The sequence below is a fragment of the Nicotiana tabacum genome, chromosome 24 (assembly GCF_000715075.1).
Source record: "Nicotiana tabacum cultivar K326 chromosome 24, ASM71507v2, whole genome shotgun sequence".
Classification (NCBI taxonomy): Eukaryota; Viridiplantae; Streptophyta; class Magnoliopsida; order Solanales; family Solanaceae; genus Nicotiana; species Nicotiana tabacum.
In genome coordinates, this window is record NC_134103.1 from 105596617 (window position 1) to 105618119 (window position 21503).

At 34.1% G+C, this 21503-nt stretch overlaps 1 protein-coding gene across 4 annotated transcripts; it reads right to left on the reverse strand.

Annotated features, from left to right (window-relative positions):
* Window positions 1–2269: 2269 nt before the first annotated feature.
* LOC107760710 (protein RER1B-like) lies at window positions 2270–10437 on the reverse strand. Of its 4 annotated transcripts, XM_016578806.2 has the most exons (6): window positions 10252–10437; window positions 5577–5746; window positions 5190–5263; window positions 4624–4984; window positions 2790–2970; window positions 2270–2677 (listed from the first exon to the last, which is right to left on the reverse strand). In XM_016578806.2, the coding sequence occupies exons 3-6, from the start codon at window positions 5203–5205 to the stop codon at window positions 2633–2635; spliced, it is 603 nt and encodes a 200-aa protein (XP_016434292.1). In that variant the 5' UTR covers window positions 5206–5263; window positions 5577–5746; window positions 10252–10437; the 3' UTR covers window positions 2270–2632. The 4 variants fall into 4 exon arrangements, with proteins under 4 accessions (XP_016434292.1, XP_016434294.1, XP_016434293.1 ...); XM_016578808.2 differs by lacking the exon at window positions 5190–5263 and having other exon boundaries at window positions 10252–10434; XM_016578807.2 differs by lacking the exons at window positions 5577–5746; window positions 10252–10437 and adding an exon at window positions 5376–5570.
* Window positions 10438–21503: the final 11066 nt, after the last annotated feature.

Below are 21503 nucleotides of genomic sequence, written 5' to 3' on the forward strand. Positions count from 1 at the left end.
GATGCCTCAAATATTAAGAGGAAATAAGTGAACGTCTTCTTGCAACCACGAATCCCATGACGTCATCCTTGATTTTTCAATTGTAGAACACGAACTCCACAATACTATCCTTAATTTTTTAATCGTAAAACTAACGAACTCCACGGCTCAATCATTGTGTTTACTTGGTAACTCATTCTCTAGCACACGCCCAATAGGACAATTAGCGCACGTCCTCACAATATTCCAAGACCAAAAATTATTCCTCACTTCCCATAGTCTTCAGGTTCTTACAGCTCGATCGACGCACGTATGTTTCCTCAAACATTGGTTTGCATAAGCACATTTATGACATTGAAACTCAAAGCCAACTGGCGTTTACAATAGCAAAGGCACATTACCATAACTCTGTTTCGTTTGTAATATTTGATAAGCTAGTGTCACAGTCCAATTTCCACCATAGGCCGCGCTAGCGTCTAACGCTGTCGCCAGGCAAGCCAACAATAACTCAACACTACAACAAGTAGTTCATAACATCTTTCAAAACAATTTGCGAGGTGAACGAGTGGAAATCATTCCATAATCATGGTAAAATACTAGCATCATCATCAAGATTCCAAACTTGATCAAAATATGAGTCTGAATATTAGAACAATATAATCGCGAACAACGGTCTAAAATTCCCAAGTCCCGGTGTCATAAGTGCGTGAGCATCTACTGAAATATACAATACTACTACAATAACTGTCTGGAATAGAAAGTAGACAGAATATAATAAATAAATAGAAAGGAGAATCTGTGTGTTGCGGATCGAAGCATAGAAAGCAGCTCACTACTAAGTCTGCTCGGTAATTGCGCCTACGCGCAAGAAGGGCATGTCCCAGTACCTGCACAATTAGCACAACAATATAGTATGAGTACGTAAGTCAACGTGTACCTAGTAAGTATCTAGTATCCTCGAAGAAGCAGTAGCGAAGGGTCAACATCGACAATAACAACAACAACAACCCAGTATAATCCCACTAGTGGGGTCTGGGAAGGGTAGTTTATACGCAGACCTTACCCCTACCCTAGGGTAGGGAGGTTGTTTCCGATAGACCCTCGGCTCGCTCCCTCCAAGAACTCCCCACCTTGCTCTTGGGGTAATTCGAACTCACAACTTCTTTGTTGGAAGTAGAGGGTATGAGGCACATCGACACTTACAGGTGGTCCAATAATCAAAATACATAAGAAATTAGATAGGTATGAGGCATGGCAAGTTGTAATGAAGTAGATAAACATGTACAACGTGCTTTTCAATAAAAGAACCAAATATGAAATCGCCAAGTACCAATCTTCTATCTCGAATAAAGTATATGTGACCACTGTCAGGTGCAAATGTCAAATCCGAGTCAAGGTGATGATGTACGCACTAACTACTTATCGAAACATTCCACATATTCTTGTCGAGGCTAAAGACCCGATCTTATAAAGATAGTGCTGAGGCAATCAGCCCGATCCCATAAGAATATCACTGAGGTTTTTCATAAATATACTGCTAAGGTCAATCCCATAAGAGTATTGAAACTTCCGAACACCTAAGTACAACAGGGGAGTAAATTCATAATGAAAATATAATCCCACGGCTGATCGAGTATCACGTCAAGTCCTTAGAATAGCAAAGCTCGGTAACCTATACGCAAGTCTAGTATAAGGCTAAAGAAGGGGAGAGGTTTTCAAAAATTTAAGAATTCTGAAGTAGTACTGTGTTGGGTGGGGCCTGTGCTGTGCATGAGTAGCTCCTCGCTATTGGAAATATATTTGTGAGGTCTTCACAAGTGTTTGACAATCAATTCACGCCTTTCACTTGATACATTTTACTCTCCTGTTTTCTGATACAGGAAACTAGAGGTAAAAGCCTAAACTAACAATATTATATACTCACAGTCCTTTCAACTTGTAAGGAGCTCATGATCTGGCAAAGAAAAGTAGAAGTGGTACATTATTAGAGTAATCACAGGTATAGAGAATCAGCTGGCATTGACATTGGACTCCAGAGAAACAGAGTGCTCCATTTTTATCCTTAGTTTGGACATGGGAAAATATTGAAACCAATACACAAGCACAACCTTCTTCCACATATGCGCTTCTTCATTTCCCCAAAATATGTTACTCAATCCCAGAATGTGAGATTACTCAATCTCATGGCAGCGAAGTAATATGTTCTTACGTGCCCTCACTTAAAGTTTATAACTCTTTCCTCAGGTTTGCTTATCATTCAGGACGTCATCAACAAAGAGATGCAGAGATGTTTATGTTAACTGTACCATTAACAGTAAAGTTCAGACCATTAGTTTACTGTCGTATCAACAGACCCCGCGCTAAGCATATGTCAAGATGGGTCAAATACCTACATAATTGTATTGTCGTATCTAACGGACCCTGCGCCAAGCTCGGAGGGTGAAAACTAGTTACAAATAATTTGCCATCTCTAAATTAGAAGGACAAAGTAATACACAACAGATCCATCTCCTTAGATTTCGGTAATTCGATGTCTATATATATATATACAAGTGCAAAACCCATGAACTTAGACCTATGTAGCAATTCCATCTCCTTTTTTTCCCACTTTATCTCTTTCCTCCATTTGGTCTTAACCAAAAATCAGCATCACTTATGTCCTTGGTACTGCTGTCCTGGCCTTTTTCCAGAGTAATTTCTGTCACAATAACAAAAGGAACAGTTTAAATACTATCACCAAATAAGACTGATAACCTAATGATGACACCAAGAATACTACTTAGAGAAATACACAAAAAGAACTCGCTCACCTGCTTCCCAAGGTTGAATGGGATGTATTTGTATCTGATCATTTGTCTAATTAGGGAATCCATGGTACCGACAAAATGGAGAATCCAGATGAACAACAAGAAAGGCCAGTACGTAGGAACATCGAATAGGGAGAAGAAAGTTATGATAAATGCGATACAGAGAGCCTTTGTTATGGCATACCTGAAGAAATCAGAAAAATGAGTAGACATTAGCAACACCCAAGTGGCCAAGTGTCATAAGTAAGTATCAAATAACCCAAAATAGAAGCATCATCAGAACCATTCCACATGCTATGTCCACTATAGAATGTAAAACAGCAATTCCTACCAAGTAGCAAAAGCAACAAAAGTGAGTCTGAGTCAGCTCTCAAATATTTAACAAATGAAAGAGAAACTGTGTTCCTATATGTTTAATCCTATGACAAAGAGACAAACTAGTAAACAATAAGGTAATCTGAAGATCCATTTTTTTATATAAGGGAAATCTTAAATGTGATCTTCCTCTCGCCAAGTTCATCTTTGTCCAACACAGGAAACATAAGAAATGGAAAAATAGTTTTCAATGAAAAATGAGTCACCTCCTCTCAATTCCTGTGGTTCATGGGCAAAACATCATCCCATTACAAGGTATAGATCCACATTATTTATAAACCGTGCAACATTCACTTTATCCTAAAAAACATGCCATGTTTAACAATAAATGCATGCACAAAAGAAATAAATTGGATTTATTTTTGAAGTCCTGATCATATGCAAAAGGGAGATAAATCACTGGCGAAACTGTGTGAAGGATCTTTGCCCCCTAAGGGCAAACCCAAATAGGTTGTAGGAATGAGACCAACTTACACCCACAATCTATGCCAAGCTATGAATATCATGAACCTTCACACTAGCAACAATTTCAGATCTATGCATATTGTGTGAGAAATTTTGACATGGTCTTGTTCCTAATAACTATCATAGTCTCATAGTTGTCTAATCTACGAACAATACTAGATTAAAATCGTCGCAAGCTAAAATGAGATATGCCCATACATTCCATTTTCTTCTCGGTGAACCTTTTAAGGCTCTTTATCACAAGCAAGTAAAAGAGAATAGATAACGAGTACCCTAGTCTTTTCCGTTGTGCTCATAAAAAATTCACACAGGTTGCCACTTGAAAGGAATAAAACATTTCCTTCTAGAAACACAGTTTCTTGTATGGTTTCTCTAACAGTCCGAAGTCCATTTGTCCAAGCATATGGATTAAGAATTCCAATTTAGATGATCGTATACTTTCTCAATAGGTAGTTTCCACAAGACCACGAATATAGCCTCGTGTTCACCAACTCGTTACTATCAGCACAATATCAAGAATTTGTCTTCCACCAACAAAAGCATTCTTTTGAGTGTAATGAAAGATTGATTATCAATAGAGATCTACTTGCCAGCATGTTTCCAATAATTCCGTAAACACTTACCAATGAACCTGCACTATAGTATATCTTTGGTTCCATTTTCTTCAAAATGGGTACAATACAGCCATGCTAAGTTCCAATGGAAATTAAAATAAGAAATGGAAACTGTTGTCATTAACACAAGATGTATCAACTCAAAAAGTTTTTTCCACGTCAAAGCACATGCCAGAAATTTCTACCGTGTAAATAGATTACTCTCCAAATTTACCAAGAAAAAGGAAGACCAATCGACATAACAGATAAAGCAAACTGAATAAACTATGATTAAAAAGAGTTCCAGAATATCAACTCAGAAAGATAAAATAAAGAAAAAGTATGACAACCTTTTCTCCACTTAAATAGAAACGAAATCACAAGCGTACAGCAGGAACTATTACCAGAACTTGAACTCCGTAAGGCGACTAATGAAAGGCTTGAACTCATCTGAAGCTTTAGTAGGCAACATAGGTCCATCAGAAGGTTCCATTTGAGGATCAACAAGAGGCGACAGGAAACCAACCAGCAAATTGACTATGTAAAAGCCCAAACAATATGTAACAAAGTAGAATCCTTGAACAGAATAAATCCGAAGAGCATAAAGGAGTGCCAAAACAGTGGTTCCAATCCACCTATAGAATACATGGGGAGTGGTTTTATCTAAGTAATACTGGAAGCTCTCTGCAGGTTTAATGTTCAAAGCTGCAGCCGCTGATGCACCATCATCTCCAACACCCTCCATAAAAGCACAACTTGAAAATCCTTGAAATACATATAACAAAAGGGATAAGATCAACGAGGGCAAGATATCACGCTACAAGCAACTAGATATACATTTCATGGACTCATTGCCAAAGGGAGATATAAAAGAGTTTAGAGTCTCAATTTTATTGCTGCTAAGAACAAAGAGGAACTTAATTTATATTAATTAGTTACAAAAAATAGCTGAAAAGCTCATATCACTCACTGTCATGGGCACTCATAATACAAAGAATGACAGTCCGCACTCTCCAAGAAGACTACATTTCTGATTTATTTGTACTGAAATAGATAAAGAGATGCACATAGTCAATTCATTAAACCGAACAACAAGAGCTAAAAAATCAAGCAACACCTAAACTTGCCGTGTGGTTAAAGGCTCAAAACCAACAACCTAAAGCAGTAGACTTCAAACAATCTAAGCAGCCCCAATGACACATCTCTCCAATTTACATCATTGAAACAACATTGACGGGTTCTATTTGTTCATAGTAATTCTCAGGATTTTCAATCAACAATCAATTCGCATGATGAAACAAAAGTAATGATTCTCAAAGCATACATACAGAATGCTCAAAAAGGAAAAGAATCAAACCTTGATGCTTTTGAATTTGAATGTAGCTCTCGCAATTGAAGTGAAAAGTCCTTTCCCTCGTTTATTTGATGGGTTTCTGACGTGGCTCCTTGGGCTTTAGTCCTTGAACCCTTCTGTTGTGGGCCTCTATAAAGCCCATTGACTAAAAAGCCTAAGGACCCACTAATTCCCTAATAACCATTAAATAAGAGATGGGAAACTTTCATAAATACAATATCTACAAGAGTTAATTATATAAACTACAACTATGTTAGATATTACATATTGTACAACTACAAGTTTTAAATGTTATTCTATTTATACTGTACAATCAAGATTACTGCTATGAATAAAAGGCTAAAATAAGGAGATTCTTTATATTGGTGATAACATAATTAAATGCATATCAAAACAAAATAATCTTACCTAAAAAAGCTCCAACACAAATTAGCTAGCATTCTAATTAATTTTCATTGTTATTCCATCTGAAACCAATTTCAGTTTGTCCATATATAGTTTATACGTAAAGTATGATATGCGTAATATATAAATTATTTTTCCCTTTTAGCTAATACGTACAATTTCCCTATTCCAGTAGGTACCAATCGAATAATTAGACCATTTTTGCATAGAAAAAATATATTTTAAATCTAGATAGCAATAAAACTTTTTTATACAAAGCATTTCATATCAAGAAGTGTACTTCGTAAAATCATAAGTATTATGAAAAAGTTTGACTTTTTTAGATGAGTATTTACTGTAATGTATACTGTTACAGTATACAATAATTATCATTCTATTAGGATACACATTCATATTTGTACAATTTACTTATATAAATTGTATATTATTTAAATATATAAATACACAAAAATACATTATATGATATATAGTATACGGGATATATAATAATGTATATCATATATACATTATAAACATTAATTAACACATTGCAAAAATCCAGCGTAGAACAAATTTCATTGTAGTCTACCTTTACCATATACTGTATACACATACTAGAAAGAAAGAAACACCATTAACAAATATATTGTACACAATATAATATATACAAATAATGTATATTTTGTATCAACTACAAAAATAAAAGAAAAAGTATAGTACAATGTATAATCAACTCTCTTGTCCTTTCCATTGTTTTTGTTCTCAGCAACAGTTGAATGCATTTTATACCCATTTTTTCCTCGTTTGTAGTTATCAAATTCACACAAATCAAAAACCCTACAATCTATTGGAATCAAAATATGAAGAAGTTTTGGGATGATAAATGGGATTAATAATATCAGAAAATGGGAAGAAAAAAAAGTTAGTCAATTTTCATGAAGAAAAAGATTTAGTGGAAAGGGAAAACAATTTTACGCCTACAAGTGGAAGAGTATGATAGTAATGGTTTCTGAATTTGGGTATTGCAAGATCATCGAATATTGAAAAGAGGGAACATTGATAAGTTTGAAATAGGTTGAATAGAAAACTAATTTAATTTTCCTATTTTAACGCCCTAACTTGAGGAAAGAGATATTCTTTAAGTGAGAGAGAATCTCAATGAATAGATTTTAGGATATGAAAAGGTGTACATAATTTAATTAAAAAGATAAGATTTTAAAATAAGTTGTATTAAAAGTAATTTTGTAAAATTAGTTGTAGGGAATATAAATAAGTCTTTTAAAGGGTTGTATTCTATGTAAAATAAGTCTTTTTTCTGTGAACATTTGGAGAGAAGAAAAGTTTGAAAACTCTATTATTATTATTATTATAGTTTGAAGATTGGCTGTTTGAAATTTAAAATCCGAAAATATTATTAAATCAAATAGGTGTTGCTGCAATACCTTGAAAAAATCCTTCAGAAGCTAAATCTGAAATTGGAAATTATTTGGAGAAGAATTGGTATGGTTTTTTGGCTGAATATTGGTAGTATATGTGTATAGCTTCAAACTTATTTTTCTTTTCGCTTCTTCTCTCTTTGTTTTAGATTAGAATGGTATTTTATGTTGTTAAAATGAAATTATTGGTAGTTATGGTGCTCTTGTGGTGGTGATGCGGCGGATAATGTGTGAAAAATGGAGAAAATGGTTGTTTGAGGTGGTATATCTGTGTATATAGCCATGTGTATATATATATATATATAAAGATAAATTTTTATTTTTAATTTTTATATATGAGAGAGAGAGAGAGAGAGAGAGAGAGAGAGAGAGAGAGAGAGAGAGAGAGAGAGAGAGAGAGAATCAGATACTCTCATTTTCTGTGTAATGAAAATCTGTACAGTACAAACTATTTATACTAACAGCTAACTCACTACTAAATCAGATATACATTATTAAAAAATGTGCCGGAAATATAACTTTCCGACAATCTACCATTTTTTTCCGGTGAGAAAGGACTACCTAAAATTTTTTATAGGTTATTGAGGGGTTATTGGAGAAGAGATCGAGGGTGGGGTTAAGAAAAATGTGAAGAAAGTTAGAGAGACAAAGTTATAAGAGTTATATGTTACCAATTTTTTTTGGGCTATACGAGCCTATGCCAATTACTGGCTAAATAAATGTCATTTTGCTCTTTAGAGTTTTATATAGGTATCAATATCCCATCAAACAAACAGGGGAAGTGCATAAATAGTTGTTTGACTGAGTAAAATTTCACCTGCTAGCCAGTTTGACTATGTTATTTAAGCTACTAGTTTTAGGGTACGCGCGTTGCGCGTTTATCTTTACTATGAATGTAGACTTTTTTGAAACTACATAAATATTATCAAAGAATATACTTGAGTTAGAAAATTATAAAGAAAAAATTAAGTCCTGAAAATGATGAATTCTGATATTATTAAACTAACTCAGTCAACCTCATAACAGTGCTCATGATGTTATCCAACAACCCGCATCCGCATAAGAGATATAAGTACCAATAGAATACTATGGTATCACATTTTCTTCCGTAACAAATAACCAAATATTTATTATATATTTTATCATGAATTTTCAGAGAGTCATAAATAACACAAATTAAAAAAAATGCATCTTTCTTTTAAAAATTCAGAAAAAAAGTGGTTGGTCATATAGTTTTTAGAAAAAAAAGGATAATTAAGTGACAATATAAAGTCTGGAAATGACTAATGTTGAGGGAATATTTTATAATAAATTACTAATGTATAAAAAATTACAGATGGCTATTTGTTGGAATTGATGAAAAAAGAAAATTATATATTTAATATCAACTAATTTTGAATCCATTTTGTCTTCTATAGTTTTATTCTTGTTTCTTCTAATTTAAAATTTTAACCAAGTCAACTTTACTAATATACTGAAATCAATTTTGATCAATTTGTTTATTTCTTTCATCACTGGTGGTCTATTTATGGAAACACATTTATGTAGCCGACAAAAATTCATGTCAGCTTGAATGTTTTTTACTTTATGATGAATTTGAAAAAGAATTGAATTAGATTTTATTGCTAATTAATTACTTCAAGTATTTTATTTTTTCTCAAAATAACATAAGTTATTTTTGTTGGTTCAAATTCGTCATAGTAGCTCATAATAAATTTAAATGTTTGATAATTATTATATTTTAATTCAATAAGAATTTTTCATCAAGAATCACTATATGAGAGGAATAAAATTTAAAAATCGAGTTCGCTATAGAAATCGCAATTACTTTCTATAGTTAAAAATCCATTTATATTCATCTAAATGTATCATTAATTAAAAACTAAAATATCTCTTAAATTATCTTGTTGGAATAATTGATAAAATATGTGTTTATTAATGATTTTCTCAACATTCCAATTAATTGTACTTCATTTATAAATTTTGAAAGTTAATAATATAATATAAAATTTTATTTTTAGTAAATAGTCATGTGTATTTTAAAATATTTTAATGTAAAAAGAATTGCATATAAATAAAAACGTAAGAAAGTTATTAAAATGTGGACCGCTATTATCTAAGAACCAGTATGTCCTCTCTTTAAACTTTTTATTCTTTCCATTATGTATTTTGTTTATCATTTATATATAATTTAAGTGTAAGATTTACATAATGCAAACTCTAAATAGTAGAACTTTCTGCAGAGTTCAAAAAAGATTTTTTTAAAATTTTAATTAAATTTCAAACTCCTAAATATTAGGAAAAATAATTAAATAAATATTCAATGAAATATTTTTATAGTAATTAACACATATTTAAGGGATTACAAATTTTGTTTTTATTTATAAATATCAAAGTTTAGATGAGATAAATAGTCTTTAGTTTTAAGTTCTAAAAGGTAAGCATTTATTCATTGATAGTAGTATTTTATTGGTACCGTTGAATTAATGTAATAGATAGTGTATCTCTTGTTAATGAAAGGTAGGGGAGAAAAATGCAGTAAACGTATGTTGTTGATTTTTTTCTTTCTTTTTAATGATTCATATAAGGTAAAAGTTTAATTATTAAGTCATAAATATTAGGATTCTTACATAGTTTAAATAAGGAAGCATTTAATACACAAAATATAATTAATTTTCAAGTCCTAAATATTTGTAAAATAATTTAAATGACTATTTTGTCCAGTATTAAATTAATTTTAACGGATAAAAAGGCGAACGATATTTCGCTAAAGGCATTTGTGCTTTTAATATAATATAAATATTTAGATTTTCCAGCATATTTAATTTGTAGCCAATTTTAGCAAACTTGAGACAAACCTCCTTTGTTTCTTCTCCTCCTCCCCCTTCTTAGTTGTTGTACAATTCCTTGCTTCACACTATGAGTTAGTGCTTGTAGATTGTAGTGGAGAAATCGAATCCACCATTATTGAACCTAAAGAGAGTTTGAAAACCCATAAATAGGTGTTGTTGATTTGTGAAGCAAAGTAATTGGTAAATGACAACTCTTACTCGATGTCATAAGTGGATTACCTAAATTTTGTGTGTTTGTATGGAGGGAGGGAGCATGTGATTATGAATGAAGAGGCAAGGAGATTGGTGATCTTGTGACAACCTTGGGCCTTGGCTCCTCCTACTTTATCGTTTGTCCTCTCTTCCCATCGAGGGGCGCCCCGACGAATTTTGTGGTCTAAAGTCAAATTTTATGAGGGACCTTAATTGTTTTTTAACTTTATTTTTTTTTTAATTTGAAGTCCATTTTTTTTAGTTTTTTAGATTCAAAGTTATTAATAATATTTTTATAATTATTTTTTTCTAATAATTCTTTCTCAATTGACAATATAGTTAATTTATTTAACCTCTCTTCATACATTATTGAGCTTAGCTAAGATTTTATCAGTTTTAATTTCGAAAAACCTCTTTGTGCTGAAGTAATGGTAACATGAGTTATTAACATTATTCTATAAGCAATATAAGCAATTGGAAAGAATCAAATCTTTTTATTTAATTGAGTGTATCAATTAAATTGTTATCTTCTAGTTGTACTATTTTTCTTAACACTTTTAATTCGAAAAATAAATCTAAACCATCCATATCGAATTGATTATTATGATTTAAGGAACACTCAAGATTAAGGGAGTATTTTTCCAAATTTCCATCATCTAGTAATCTCAATTCTTTACGCTAAATAGAAAACAAACAATATTTTCATATGCTTCAAATTGTTCAAATCTATTTTGAAGTGAAAAAATAGTCTTATCTACTATGTATAAATAGTAATTAACTCTTAAGGACTCTTCAAGAGATTTCAATATCAATATTCTCGTCAAATTATTTATTTTTATATATCACACGTTACTTACAAAGTTCGGATTTAATTTTCATTTCAGATGCAATTTTCTTGGCAGAAATCATATCTGTTGTAAATCTTTTTACCTCTTAAGCTTTTAAGACGATAAATTTTAAAAGTCTTTTTTTCTTAAACTTTGTGACGAGTCAAATAAATTCATCTAAATTGAAACATAGAAATTATATAATATAATAGGTATAATAAAAAATGCCCCCCACAAATGTGGGGCCTAAAGCAGCTGCTTTACCTACTTTAGGGTAGGGCCGCCCCTGCCCATCACGCAGAGCGGTTTGTTCCCTAAATTCAAGAACATTAGACATAAATGTAAGAATATCGAAAGTTTGGCCAAGCAAAAATGTCGAAAGTTTTGGCCTTGCCAAGGCCAACTTCATATGTGGTTAAATTTATAAATTCTTATGCACTGTGGCTAATGATTAAATATTAATTCCAAAACTGGCTGTTTCTGCAGTCCCCTCCCCCTACCCCTAACCCTGAAGGGCTGCTATTTAAGATATAATCAAATTTAGAAAATACCCTTAGTTTTAACGGCAATGTGAGTATAGTCGGGTTATGTTGACATTAGCTAGTTACAATATTGTGTTTTATTACTTTTTTATTTATTATAGTATCGGGTCTATATATTGTCTATTGTGTTTGCTTTGCATCTACTTTCTTATTTTCATTATTGTATTTTTCTTATGGTTTCTATTGGTGATACTGATATTATCTTTTTTCGTTTTCTTGAGCCGAGTGTCTTTCGAAAATAGTCTCTCTACTCCCTCGGGATAGGAGCAAGGTTTGCGTACACACTACCCTCCCCCAAACCTCATTAGTGAGATTTTACTGAGTCGTCGTCGCCGTTGTTATTGTTGTTAGTTTAACGACAATATTTACTTATTTAAGCAGTTTTTAGACAGGTTCCAGGCATAAAGACAGCTGGCGAATCTAATTTTCATTTTACTGTATGTTTCTAATGCAGGTCTTTCTACATTTTCTAATTTCATATTTATGCCTTATACTTTATTGAGTCAGCGTAATCTATATGCTAACAACACAAAATGATACTACTCGATTTGAAGTACAAAAAATATGCACATGCTACAAACACAAATGATACCTCACAATTGTAGACCTCGGTGGGAAAATTTTCTTTTATATCTTCCTGGCCAAGTTTATTGTCTTTAATTTTGTTCCTGAGAATATTCAGAATTTTTTAAAGAGATATATATCAAATGCAAATTAATGTTTCTCTTTGGAAATAATGTAGAATTATACAATTCAATATAAACAAGTACTCGAGAAAATACAACATAATTAAGATTTTAGACTATTAATAATACTTATCTAATAATTAATGCACTAAAGGTTATCTCCAGCTAACTAGTAGTAGGTAGCCACTATGTAATGTAATTGGGTTTCAATAAAATTCAGTTTTCGGATATGGATTTTCGATTTGTTTGTTCGAGACGTTCATATATAAGCTTTTTCTCTATTGTTTCGGTTTATTTGTATCATTTTATAACATTTAGTTACATGTTTGTTATACTTATCAAATTCAGATTCGGCGTTTTGAGTTTATCTTCTCTTTCTCGAAAAAACTTTTTCTCGAGCGTACTGTCTACTCTAATTAGTTTTTTTCGACGATTTAGGTTGATATTTAGTTTTTTAGTTGATTCATTCTTCTGGTGTTGATGTAATGTAAAAGCACCTTATGTTTTGACTTACCTCGGAAGTGTTGTCGCTTGATTTTATGTTAACTTTTATTTTAATTAATTGATTAACTGTAGATGTTTACTAAACGCTAAGGTTGTAAGACCATTTGTCTATTTCCTAATGTTCATGCAATAAGGACCTAATGATTTAGAAGCAAAAATTTCAAACGTTGAACCGAACTATAAAATTTGAGAATCATGATCCCTTGAGTTTGTATCGGTTCGGTTTATTTGTATCATTTTATAATATCTAATTACATGTTTGTGACACTTATCAACGTCCTTTTTTGAGATTTGTAAAGATAAAAATAAGCATTTCTCTATCTACCAAAACTTAATTTACGTTTTATGTTGAAGAACTAATGATCGTACGTTATGGACTTATGGTATTGTTAATTAGCTAAAATTTAGAACAAAAAAACTGAATTGAACTATAAAATTCGAAAATCATGATTCATTGAGTCCGTATCATTTTTGTTTATTAGAATCATTTTAGAACATCTAATTACATGTAGAGTATTGTTAATTAACTAAGTTTAGAACCAAAAACTTCAGACAACTAAACTTGCAAAAATTTGAAAATCACGATTCATTGAGTTCGTTTGAATGTAAGCATGCATTTATATTCCTGATGTTCATTCAATGAAATGTTTTTATTTTAATTTTTTGTTTTACCTATGTGAGCTTAGTATAGCTAGTTCACAGCGTCAAAATAGCGAAATTTTAATGAATTGTTATATTGATGAATTGTTAGTATAGCCAGACACACTCAGCATATCCGATCGACATGGATGAAATGTGCCTTAATAGAATAGAGTAGATAGAGCATTCAGTCAGCTCTAATTGATACTTGATGTTATTTTAGTTTTCAGTTTAATTTGATTGATTAACTATACAACTGTGCCTTCGTTTAGTAAATTTTGATGAATTGTTAGTATATATAGCCGTCGGGGACGGCTCAATAGAATCGATGACCAGCTAAAATCTAATAGGATACCATAAGCTTTTTATAATTAATAAGTTCATGTATATTTTTATTTAAAGTTCACTTTTTTAAGTTTTTGAGATGCAAAGATATAAATTAATCTTGTTAAGAATTAATTCCTTCAAAAAATCTTTTAATGAGAAATATAGACATTTGATTTGGAAAATCGAGTTATAATTGGAAAATAAAGTCGTCAAGAAAATAAAATGAATGTATGCGAAGAAGGAAAAATCACAACCAGTATATTTACAAATTAACGAGAGATAGAAACTTTAATTTACTCACTCAATTTGATCAGCCTCAACCAAATCTTGAAAAAATGTGAAACCTTTGTTTATGTTCATTATAAAAATTATATATTATCTATATTATTATATAAAGCACGAAACTCCAATAAAATGTTGATCGATTTTATATTCTCCATAATTGTATTATATGTTGAATAGAACTAGAATTGCAATTTATAATTATTAACTTAATTATTTGACCTTTTTATTTAATGCATAAAAATTTACTACAAGAAAATAATCATCTTTGTTAAAAAGTGACCATTGATTTTTATTTTATTTTTATTTCCTTGTATGATTATAGTATTAGGAATGTAGTAAAATTTCTTTTCAAGTTTTAAGTAATTACTTCAAATTTTTAAGTTTTAACTTTGACTAATATTTTAGAACTTTAAATTAAACTACTCAAATCTTTATATCTACCAATAAGGGTTTTTAACAATAAGATTCAAGGTAGCGTATTAAAACAAATGGCTAACTTGGATAAAACAAATGGCTCAGTTAAGTACATCATTTTATATTAGATTATCAATAATTCCGGGGCCTCAACTCTTGGGGTCCTAAAGCAAAAGTTTCACTAAGCTTGTATGATTGTTTATCTACTTCTTAATGCTCATGAAATGAATTCTCTTTTTTGTTTGTATTAAGTTAATTCACTTATGTTTGCAATAAAATTTCTTTCTGTTTGTGTTAATGCTCATATGAGCTTGGTATCCCGTGGTAACGAGCATTGTGCTAAATGAATATCTGTAAAGATAAATATTCAAAGAGCCCTTAGGTCAACCTCCTTTTAACTATGAAATAGTAGAATAAATGAGTCAACTAATTTCATCATATGTAAATGATGCCCGCATTTACGTGACCCTCTTTTTTATTGCTATGTTCTTCGGTTTTGAGGGGAGCATTGTTGGTGCCAACGTCCCCAAAATCTTTATGTCTATTAGTTACATGCTTTCTCGGTAACATTGTATCACTTTTACGCCCCAATGCCAGAGGATCCAGATGCGTGGAAGAGTATGGCGGTGTATTGGATACGTTTTATCCTTGAGGCATGCCTTGCTGGGATATTAGTTTTTTGGACAGCATTTTCCTAATTTTTGTAATGCATTAGCTGCTTCTCCTGTTTTTCCATGGGGAGTTCTCAGAAGATATATTTAGGCAGCATTCTTTGTTGCATTTTACTATTAGTGGCTTGATTTGTAGTGGCAAACTACATCCCCTTCTTCCATGGTGAAAATAATAATCATTTGGAGAACCTAGGGCATCTAATCATGGTTATTATTCTAGGCTTATATTTTATTTTATGATTGGTTTTGAATACTTTTAATCTAATTGTACATGTATGAGCTATTATCATACTTTGTATGATGTGCAGGATTGTGTACTCCCAGGATATTGCTTATCACCTCAAACCAAATTGAGACACCCAATTTCAATGGCTATACTAGTCATGTTTTGACTTTCTATAGTAGATTTCCTTACATCATGGTGCATTTTGTAAGAAACATACTCCTAATTCTAGAGTTTGTTGGTTTTAATTATTTGCAAATTTAGCTCGTGGAATTTATATATATTTTTAGGTCAAAGTGTTAGTGAGCCACAACCGAAAATTGAGGGTGAAGGAGCTTGTGATGACTCAAAATGTCATCTTTAAATTTAATAATTAATTCTGTATTCTAAGACCTTGTAAAGTACCATTTATCATTTCTCGACTTGCGTGCGCAGTCAGTACAATTTTCCGGAAAGTTTCATGCGAAAAATGGATTAAAATGTGAAATAGAGCCTTAAAACTCAACTGAGTTGTCTTTGGTCAACATTTTGAGCAAACGGACCCGAATTAGTATTTTGATAGTTCCGGTAGCTCCGTATCATGATTTGGGACTTGGGTGTATGCCCGAAATTTAATTTGGAGATTCCTAGCTCAAGTTATGACCATTTAACGGAAACTAGTAATTTAAAGGTTAAAGATTTTCAAGTTTGACCACGGGGTTGACTTTTTGATATCGGAGTCAGAATCCGATTCTGGAAATTTGAACAACTCCGTTATGTCATTTATGACTTGCGTGCTAAATTTGAAGTCATTCTGAATTCATTTAATATTGCAAGCTGAAAGTTTAAAACTCAAAGTTCGAATCGGGGTGTGAATTGTAATTTCAGTATTATTTGACGTGATTTTAGACCCCGAGTCAGTCCGTATTATGTTACGGGACTTGTTGGTATATTCGAATGAGGTCCCGAGTACCCCGAGTGTGATTCGAATCAAAATCGGAACAAGAATTGGACTTGGGCAAAATCTAAAATTTTGGGTTCTGGTGCAATCGCACCTGCGGATTTTTGATCGCAGGTGCGAGCTCGCAGAAGCGAGCCTTCCATCGCAGTTGCGGGACTGGGCTGGCCTGGGGTCTTCGCAGGTGTGGCCTTTTTGCGCAGAAGCGGATGTCGCAGGTGCGACAGGAGTGTCCGCAGATGCAGAACTTCACCTGGCAGTCTGGCATCGCAAATGCGAGCTTTGTCTCGCAAATGCGGAACTTTTGTCCGCAGATGCGAAAATGACTAGACAGAGCCCATAAATTCGGAAGTCGCCATTTTTACTCATTTTTGAGTTTCAAGTCTCGGATTTGGACGATTTCAAGGGGGATTTTCACGACTTTGAATTGGGTAAGTGTTCTTTAACCAAAGGTGATTATATTTTACAAATCCATGTCTATATTCATCATTACTTCGGATTTAGATGGAAGAAATTGAAATTTTTGTAAAACTTTCTAAAAACAAAAAATTTAGATTTGAAGGTCCATTTGATATCGAAATTGGACAAATTGTATGGTTGAACTCGTATCGGAATGGTTGTTCGGATTTCGTGAGTTTTTCCGGGATTTGAGATGTGGGTTCCACTGTCGAATATTTTAATAAATTTCGGATTTTATCCGAAAAATGTGTAAATTCATATGGAATTAATTCCTATGATTAGTATTGAATATATTGTATTATTGTGAATAGATTTGAAGCTTTCGGAGGCAAATTTAAAAGGAAAAGGTGTGGTTGAGTAATTGATTGAAATTTGCAAATCGATGTAAGTGTCGGGGTTAACCTTTACTTGAGTGAATAGAACCCTTAAATTATTTGTTATGTGAATTGCATGTGAACGACGTATAGGTGAGGTGACGAGTGTCTATACGTCGTCAAATTAATTGTTTGCCTGCTTCTTGAAAAATCATAAATTATTTTTAATTATAAATTAATTATTATAATAATTGTTTCTCTCTTATTCTTTGTTAAATATTAATTCTTGAATTCCTGCATTAATTGTTACATGCTATTTGAATTATGTGTTTTAATTGTTATTTGACATTTAGCATATTAAATATTAAACTTCCTATTTTCTCCCTGATTTTTATAATTATTTGCTATTTGTCATTGTTTCTTTCATAATTAAATCATAATTGTTGTATGCTTGTTGTCTTATAATTTTATATTAATTGTTGCATTTATTGGAAAAATTTCTTCTATAAGAATTGATTGAAATGGATATATTGGAGGATCAGGTTGCACGCCGCAACAGACTTATTAAAAAGTTAATATTGGAGGATCGGGTTGCACGCCACAACAGACTTATTATAAGTTAATATTGGAGGATCGCGTTGCACGCCGCAACAGACTTATTAAAAGTCAATATTGGGGGATCAGATTGAACGCCGCAACAGACTTATTAAAAGTCAATATTGGGGGATCAGATTGCACGCTGCAATAGACTTATTGAAAAGTCAATATTGGGGAATCGGTTTACACACCGCAACAGACTTATTTAAAAGTCTATATATATACTTGATTGAAATAAATATATGACAGACTTGATTAAAAGGAAAACATTGGGAGAGCGGGTTGCACGCTGCAACAGAATTGAATGTGAATATATTGTGAGAGCGGGTTGCACGCTGCAACAGAATTGGTTGAAATAATATTGGATTATGACTGCTGGGTTGACTTCAATTATTATAAATGAGTTATCTGATTTATTTCTATTATTTGTGGTTGTTATTAATATTGCGTACATGTTAATGTAAGTGAATCGTCTTAGCCTCGTCACTACTTTGTCAAGGTTAGGCTCAACACTTACCAGTACATGGGGTCGGTTGTACTGATACTACACTCTGCACTTCTTGTGCAGATTTTGGAGTTGATCCCAGCGGCGTACCATAGACTTGCTCGGATTTCAGCTACCAGAGGAGACTTGAGGTATAACTGCATGGCGTCCGCAGTTCTGAAGTCCCTGTCTATTTTACCTTAGCTGTGTGTTTATTCCCATACATCTTATTTTATTCAGACCTTTATTTGTATTTATTCTAAAAGCTCGTGCACTTGTGACACCAACACCGTTATTTTATGAATTATTTTACTATATTTCAAACTTTGCTTCCGTTTTGTTTCCTTGATTATTAATAATTTAAAAATTGGTTAATATTATTTTAAAGTTGGCTTGCCTAGCAAGTGAAATGTTAGGCGCCATCACGGTCCGAAGGAGGGAATTTCGGGGCGTGACAGTTGGTATCAGAGCACTAGGTTACATAGGTCTCACGAGTGACGAGCAAGCTTAATAGAGTCTGAAGGATCAGTACGGAGACGTCTGTACTTATCTCTCAGAGGCTATGAAGTTTAGGAACAATCTTTCTTATTCTGTCGTGCGATTTGATTTTATCATCGATGATTGAACTATTCTACTCTTATTCTGTCGCAGATGGTGAGAACACGTAATACCTCTACCGATAGACAGGGACCAGAACCCCTGGTGGCAACTATGGCCAAGGGTAGAGGTCGAGGACGAGGTATTGCTAGAGGCCGAGGTGGAGCTCAGTCCAGAGCTCGAGCAGCTGCACCTGTTGTAGAACCTCAGGTAGACCTTCAGGAGGAGATCCCAGTTCAGAATGTACCAGTTGGATCAGTTCAGGTCCTGGAAGGATTCATAGCCACTCCAGTTCTTCAGGATGCTCTAGTCCTATTGGTGAGTCTTATGGAGGGTGTGGCCCAGAATGGTACATTTTCAGTGGCTCCAGCCGTCTCACAGGCTGTGGGAGGAGCACAAACTCCCACTACTCCCGCTCCGGAGCAGATGGCTCCCCAGACTCAGGCTCCAGCAGCCCCGCCAGTTGGGGTAGTTCAACCAGTTTTTACGGCACAGACCGGTGATAGGCTCGCCATGTCTTTTGAGGCCTTATTGAGACTGGATAAGTTTACCAAGCTCTTTCCAGTTCACTTCAGTGGTACACCTTCTGAGGACCCACAAGATTATCTTGAACGCTGCCATGAGGTGCTGCAAAATATGGGTATAGTTGAGACTAATGGGGTTGATTTTGCTGTGTTTCAGATGACGGGTTCCGCCAAGAGGTGGTGGAGAGATTATACATTGACCCGACCAGTCGGATCACATGCACTTACCTAAGAGCAGTTCTCTCAGCTATTTCTGGAGAAGTTCCCCCCTATCACACTGAGAGAGAAATTCTGCAAGCAATTTGAGCATCTACAGCATGGCAGTATGACTGTTACTCAGTATGAGTCCCGTTTTGTGGATTTGGCCCGCCATGCTCTCCTTTTACTACCTACTGAGGGGGAGAGAGAGAGAGAGAGAGAGTGAGGAGGTTTATTGAGGGACTCACTCACCCTATAAGGCTTCAAATGGCCAAAGAGGCCGAAAGTGAAATTTCTTTCAGGCGGATGCTAATGTTGCCAGGAGGATTGAGATGGTTCTTGCACATGAGAGAGGGAAGAGGTCTGATAAGAGGCCTCGTCAGTTCGGTGGTTTCAGTGGTGCCTCATCTGGAGGCAGGGGTAATTTTGGTAGGGGTCATCCTCCCAGACCGTTTCAGTCAGCACTTCATGTATCTCCTGGTGCTTCAGGGAGTCACGGTCCTATTATGCCTTACTCTGGGTAGCCAGTATTCAGTGCACATTCAGCTCCTATCAGTGCACCACCACTCCAGAGTTACTACAGTGGTTATCCGGCCCATCTGGGTCAGCTTTAGCTTCAGCAGCCACGACATCAGGATGAGTGTTATGAGTGTGGGAACATTGGTCACATCAGGAGGTATTGCCATAGATAGGCGAGTAACAGATCTCGGCAAGATTCTCGTGCCATCATATCGGCACCGGTTGCTTTACCGCCTGTTCAGCCAGCTAGAGGTAGGGGTCAGGTAGCTAGAGGTGGAGATCAGGCTATTAGAGGTGGAGGTCAGGCCATTAGAGGTGGAGGTCAGGCCGTTAGAGGTGGAGGCCAGCCAGTTAGAGGCCGTTCCAGAGATGCAGTTTAGAGTGGTGGGGCCCAACACCGATTTTATGCTTTTCCAGCTAGGCCTGAGGCTGAGTCATCTGATGCTGTGATCACATGTATTATTCCAGTTTGCCATAGAGATGCTTCAGCTCTATTTGATCCAGGATCTACTTATTCCTATGTGTCCTCCTACTTTGCTTCATATTTGGTTGTGCCTTGTGATTCTCTGAGTGCTTATGTGTGTGTATCTACACTGGTGGGAGACTCTATTGTAGTAGATCATGTCTATCGTTCGTGTGTGGTTACTATTGGTAATCTTGAGACTAGTGTGAATCTTCTACTTCTTGATATGGTAGATTTTGATGCCATCTTGGGTATGGATTGGTTGTCTCCTTATCATGCTATATTGGATTGTCATGCCAAGACAGTGACCCTAGCTATGCTAGGGTTACCTCGGTTAGAGTGGAAAGGAACTCCTGGCCATTCTGCCAGCAGGGTTATTTCTTATATGAAAGCTCGGTGTATGGTAGAGAAAGGGTGTCTAGCCTATTTGGCTTATATTCGCGATCCCAGTGCGGATGTCCCTTCTATGGACTCAGTACCAGTTGTTCGTGAATTTCTAGAAGTATTTCCTGCAGATTTGCTGGGGATGCCACCCGACAGAGATATTGACTTCTGTATTGAACAAGGCCACTATCAAAAACAAATATCCGCTGCCAAGAATTGATGACTTATTTGATCAACTTTAGGGTGCCAAGGTATTTTCGAAGATCGATTTGAGGTCTGGTTACCATCAGTTGAAGATTAGAGCATCTGATGTCCTAAAACAGCTTTTCGAACTCGGTATGGGCATTATGAATTGTTAGTGATGTCATTTGGGTTGATAAATGCCCCAGCAACATTTATGGATTTGATGAATCGGGTGTTCAAGCCTTATTTGGACTCTTTTGTGGTTATATTCATTGATGATATCTTAATT

What these genes read in the sequence shown, in the direction of transcription:
- LOC107760710 (XM_016578806.2), bottom strand. An exon ending in CTTACGGAGTTCAAGTTCTG is followed by an intron (nt 2,971 to 4,623) that starts GTAATAGTTCCT and finishes TGATTTCTTCAG; the next exon opens with GTATGCCATAACAAAGGCTC. An exon ending in CATTCAACCTTGGGAAGCAG is followed by an intron (nt 2,678 to 2,789) that starts GTGAGCGAGTTC and finishes TTATTGTGACAG; the next exon opens with AAATTACTCTGGAAAAAGGC.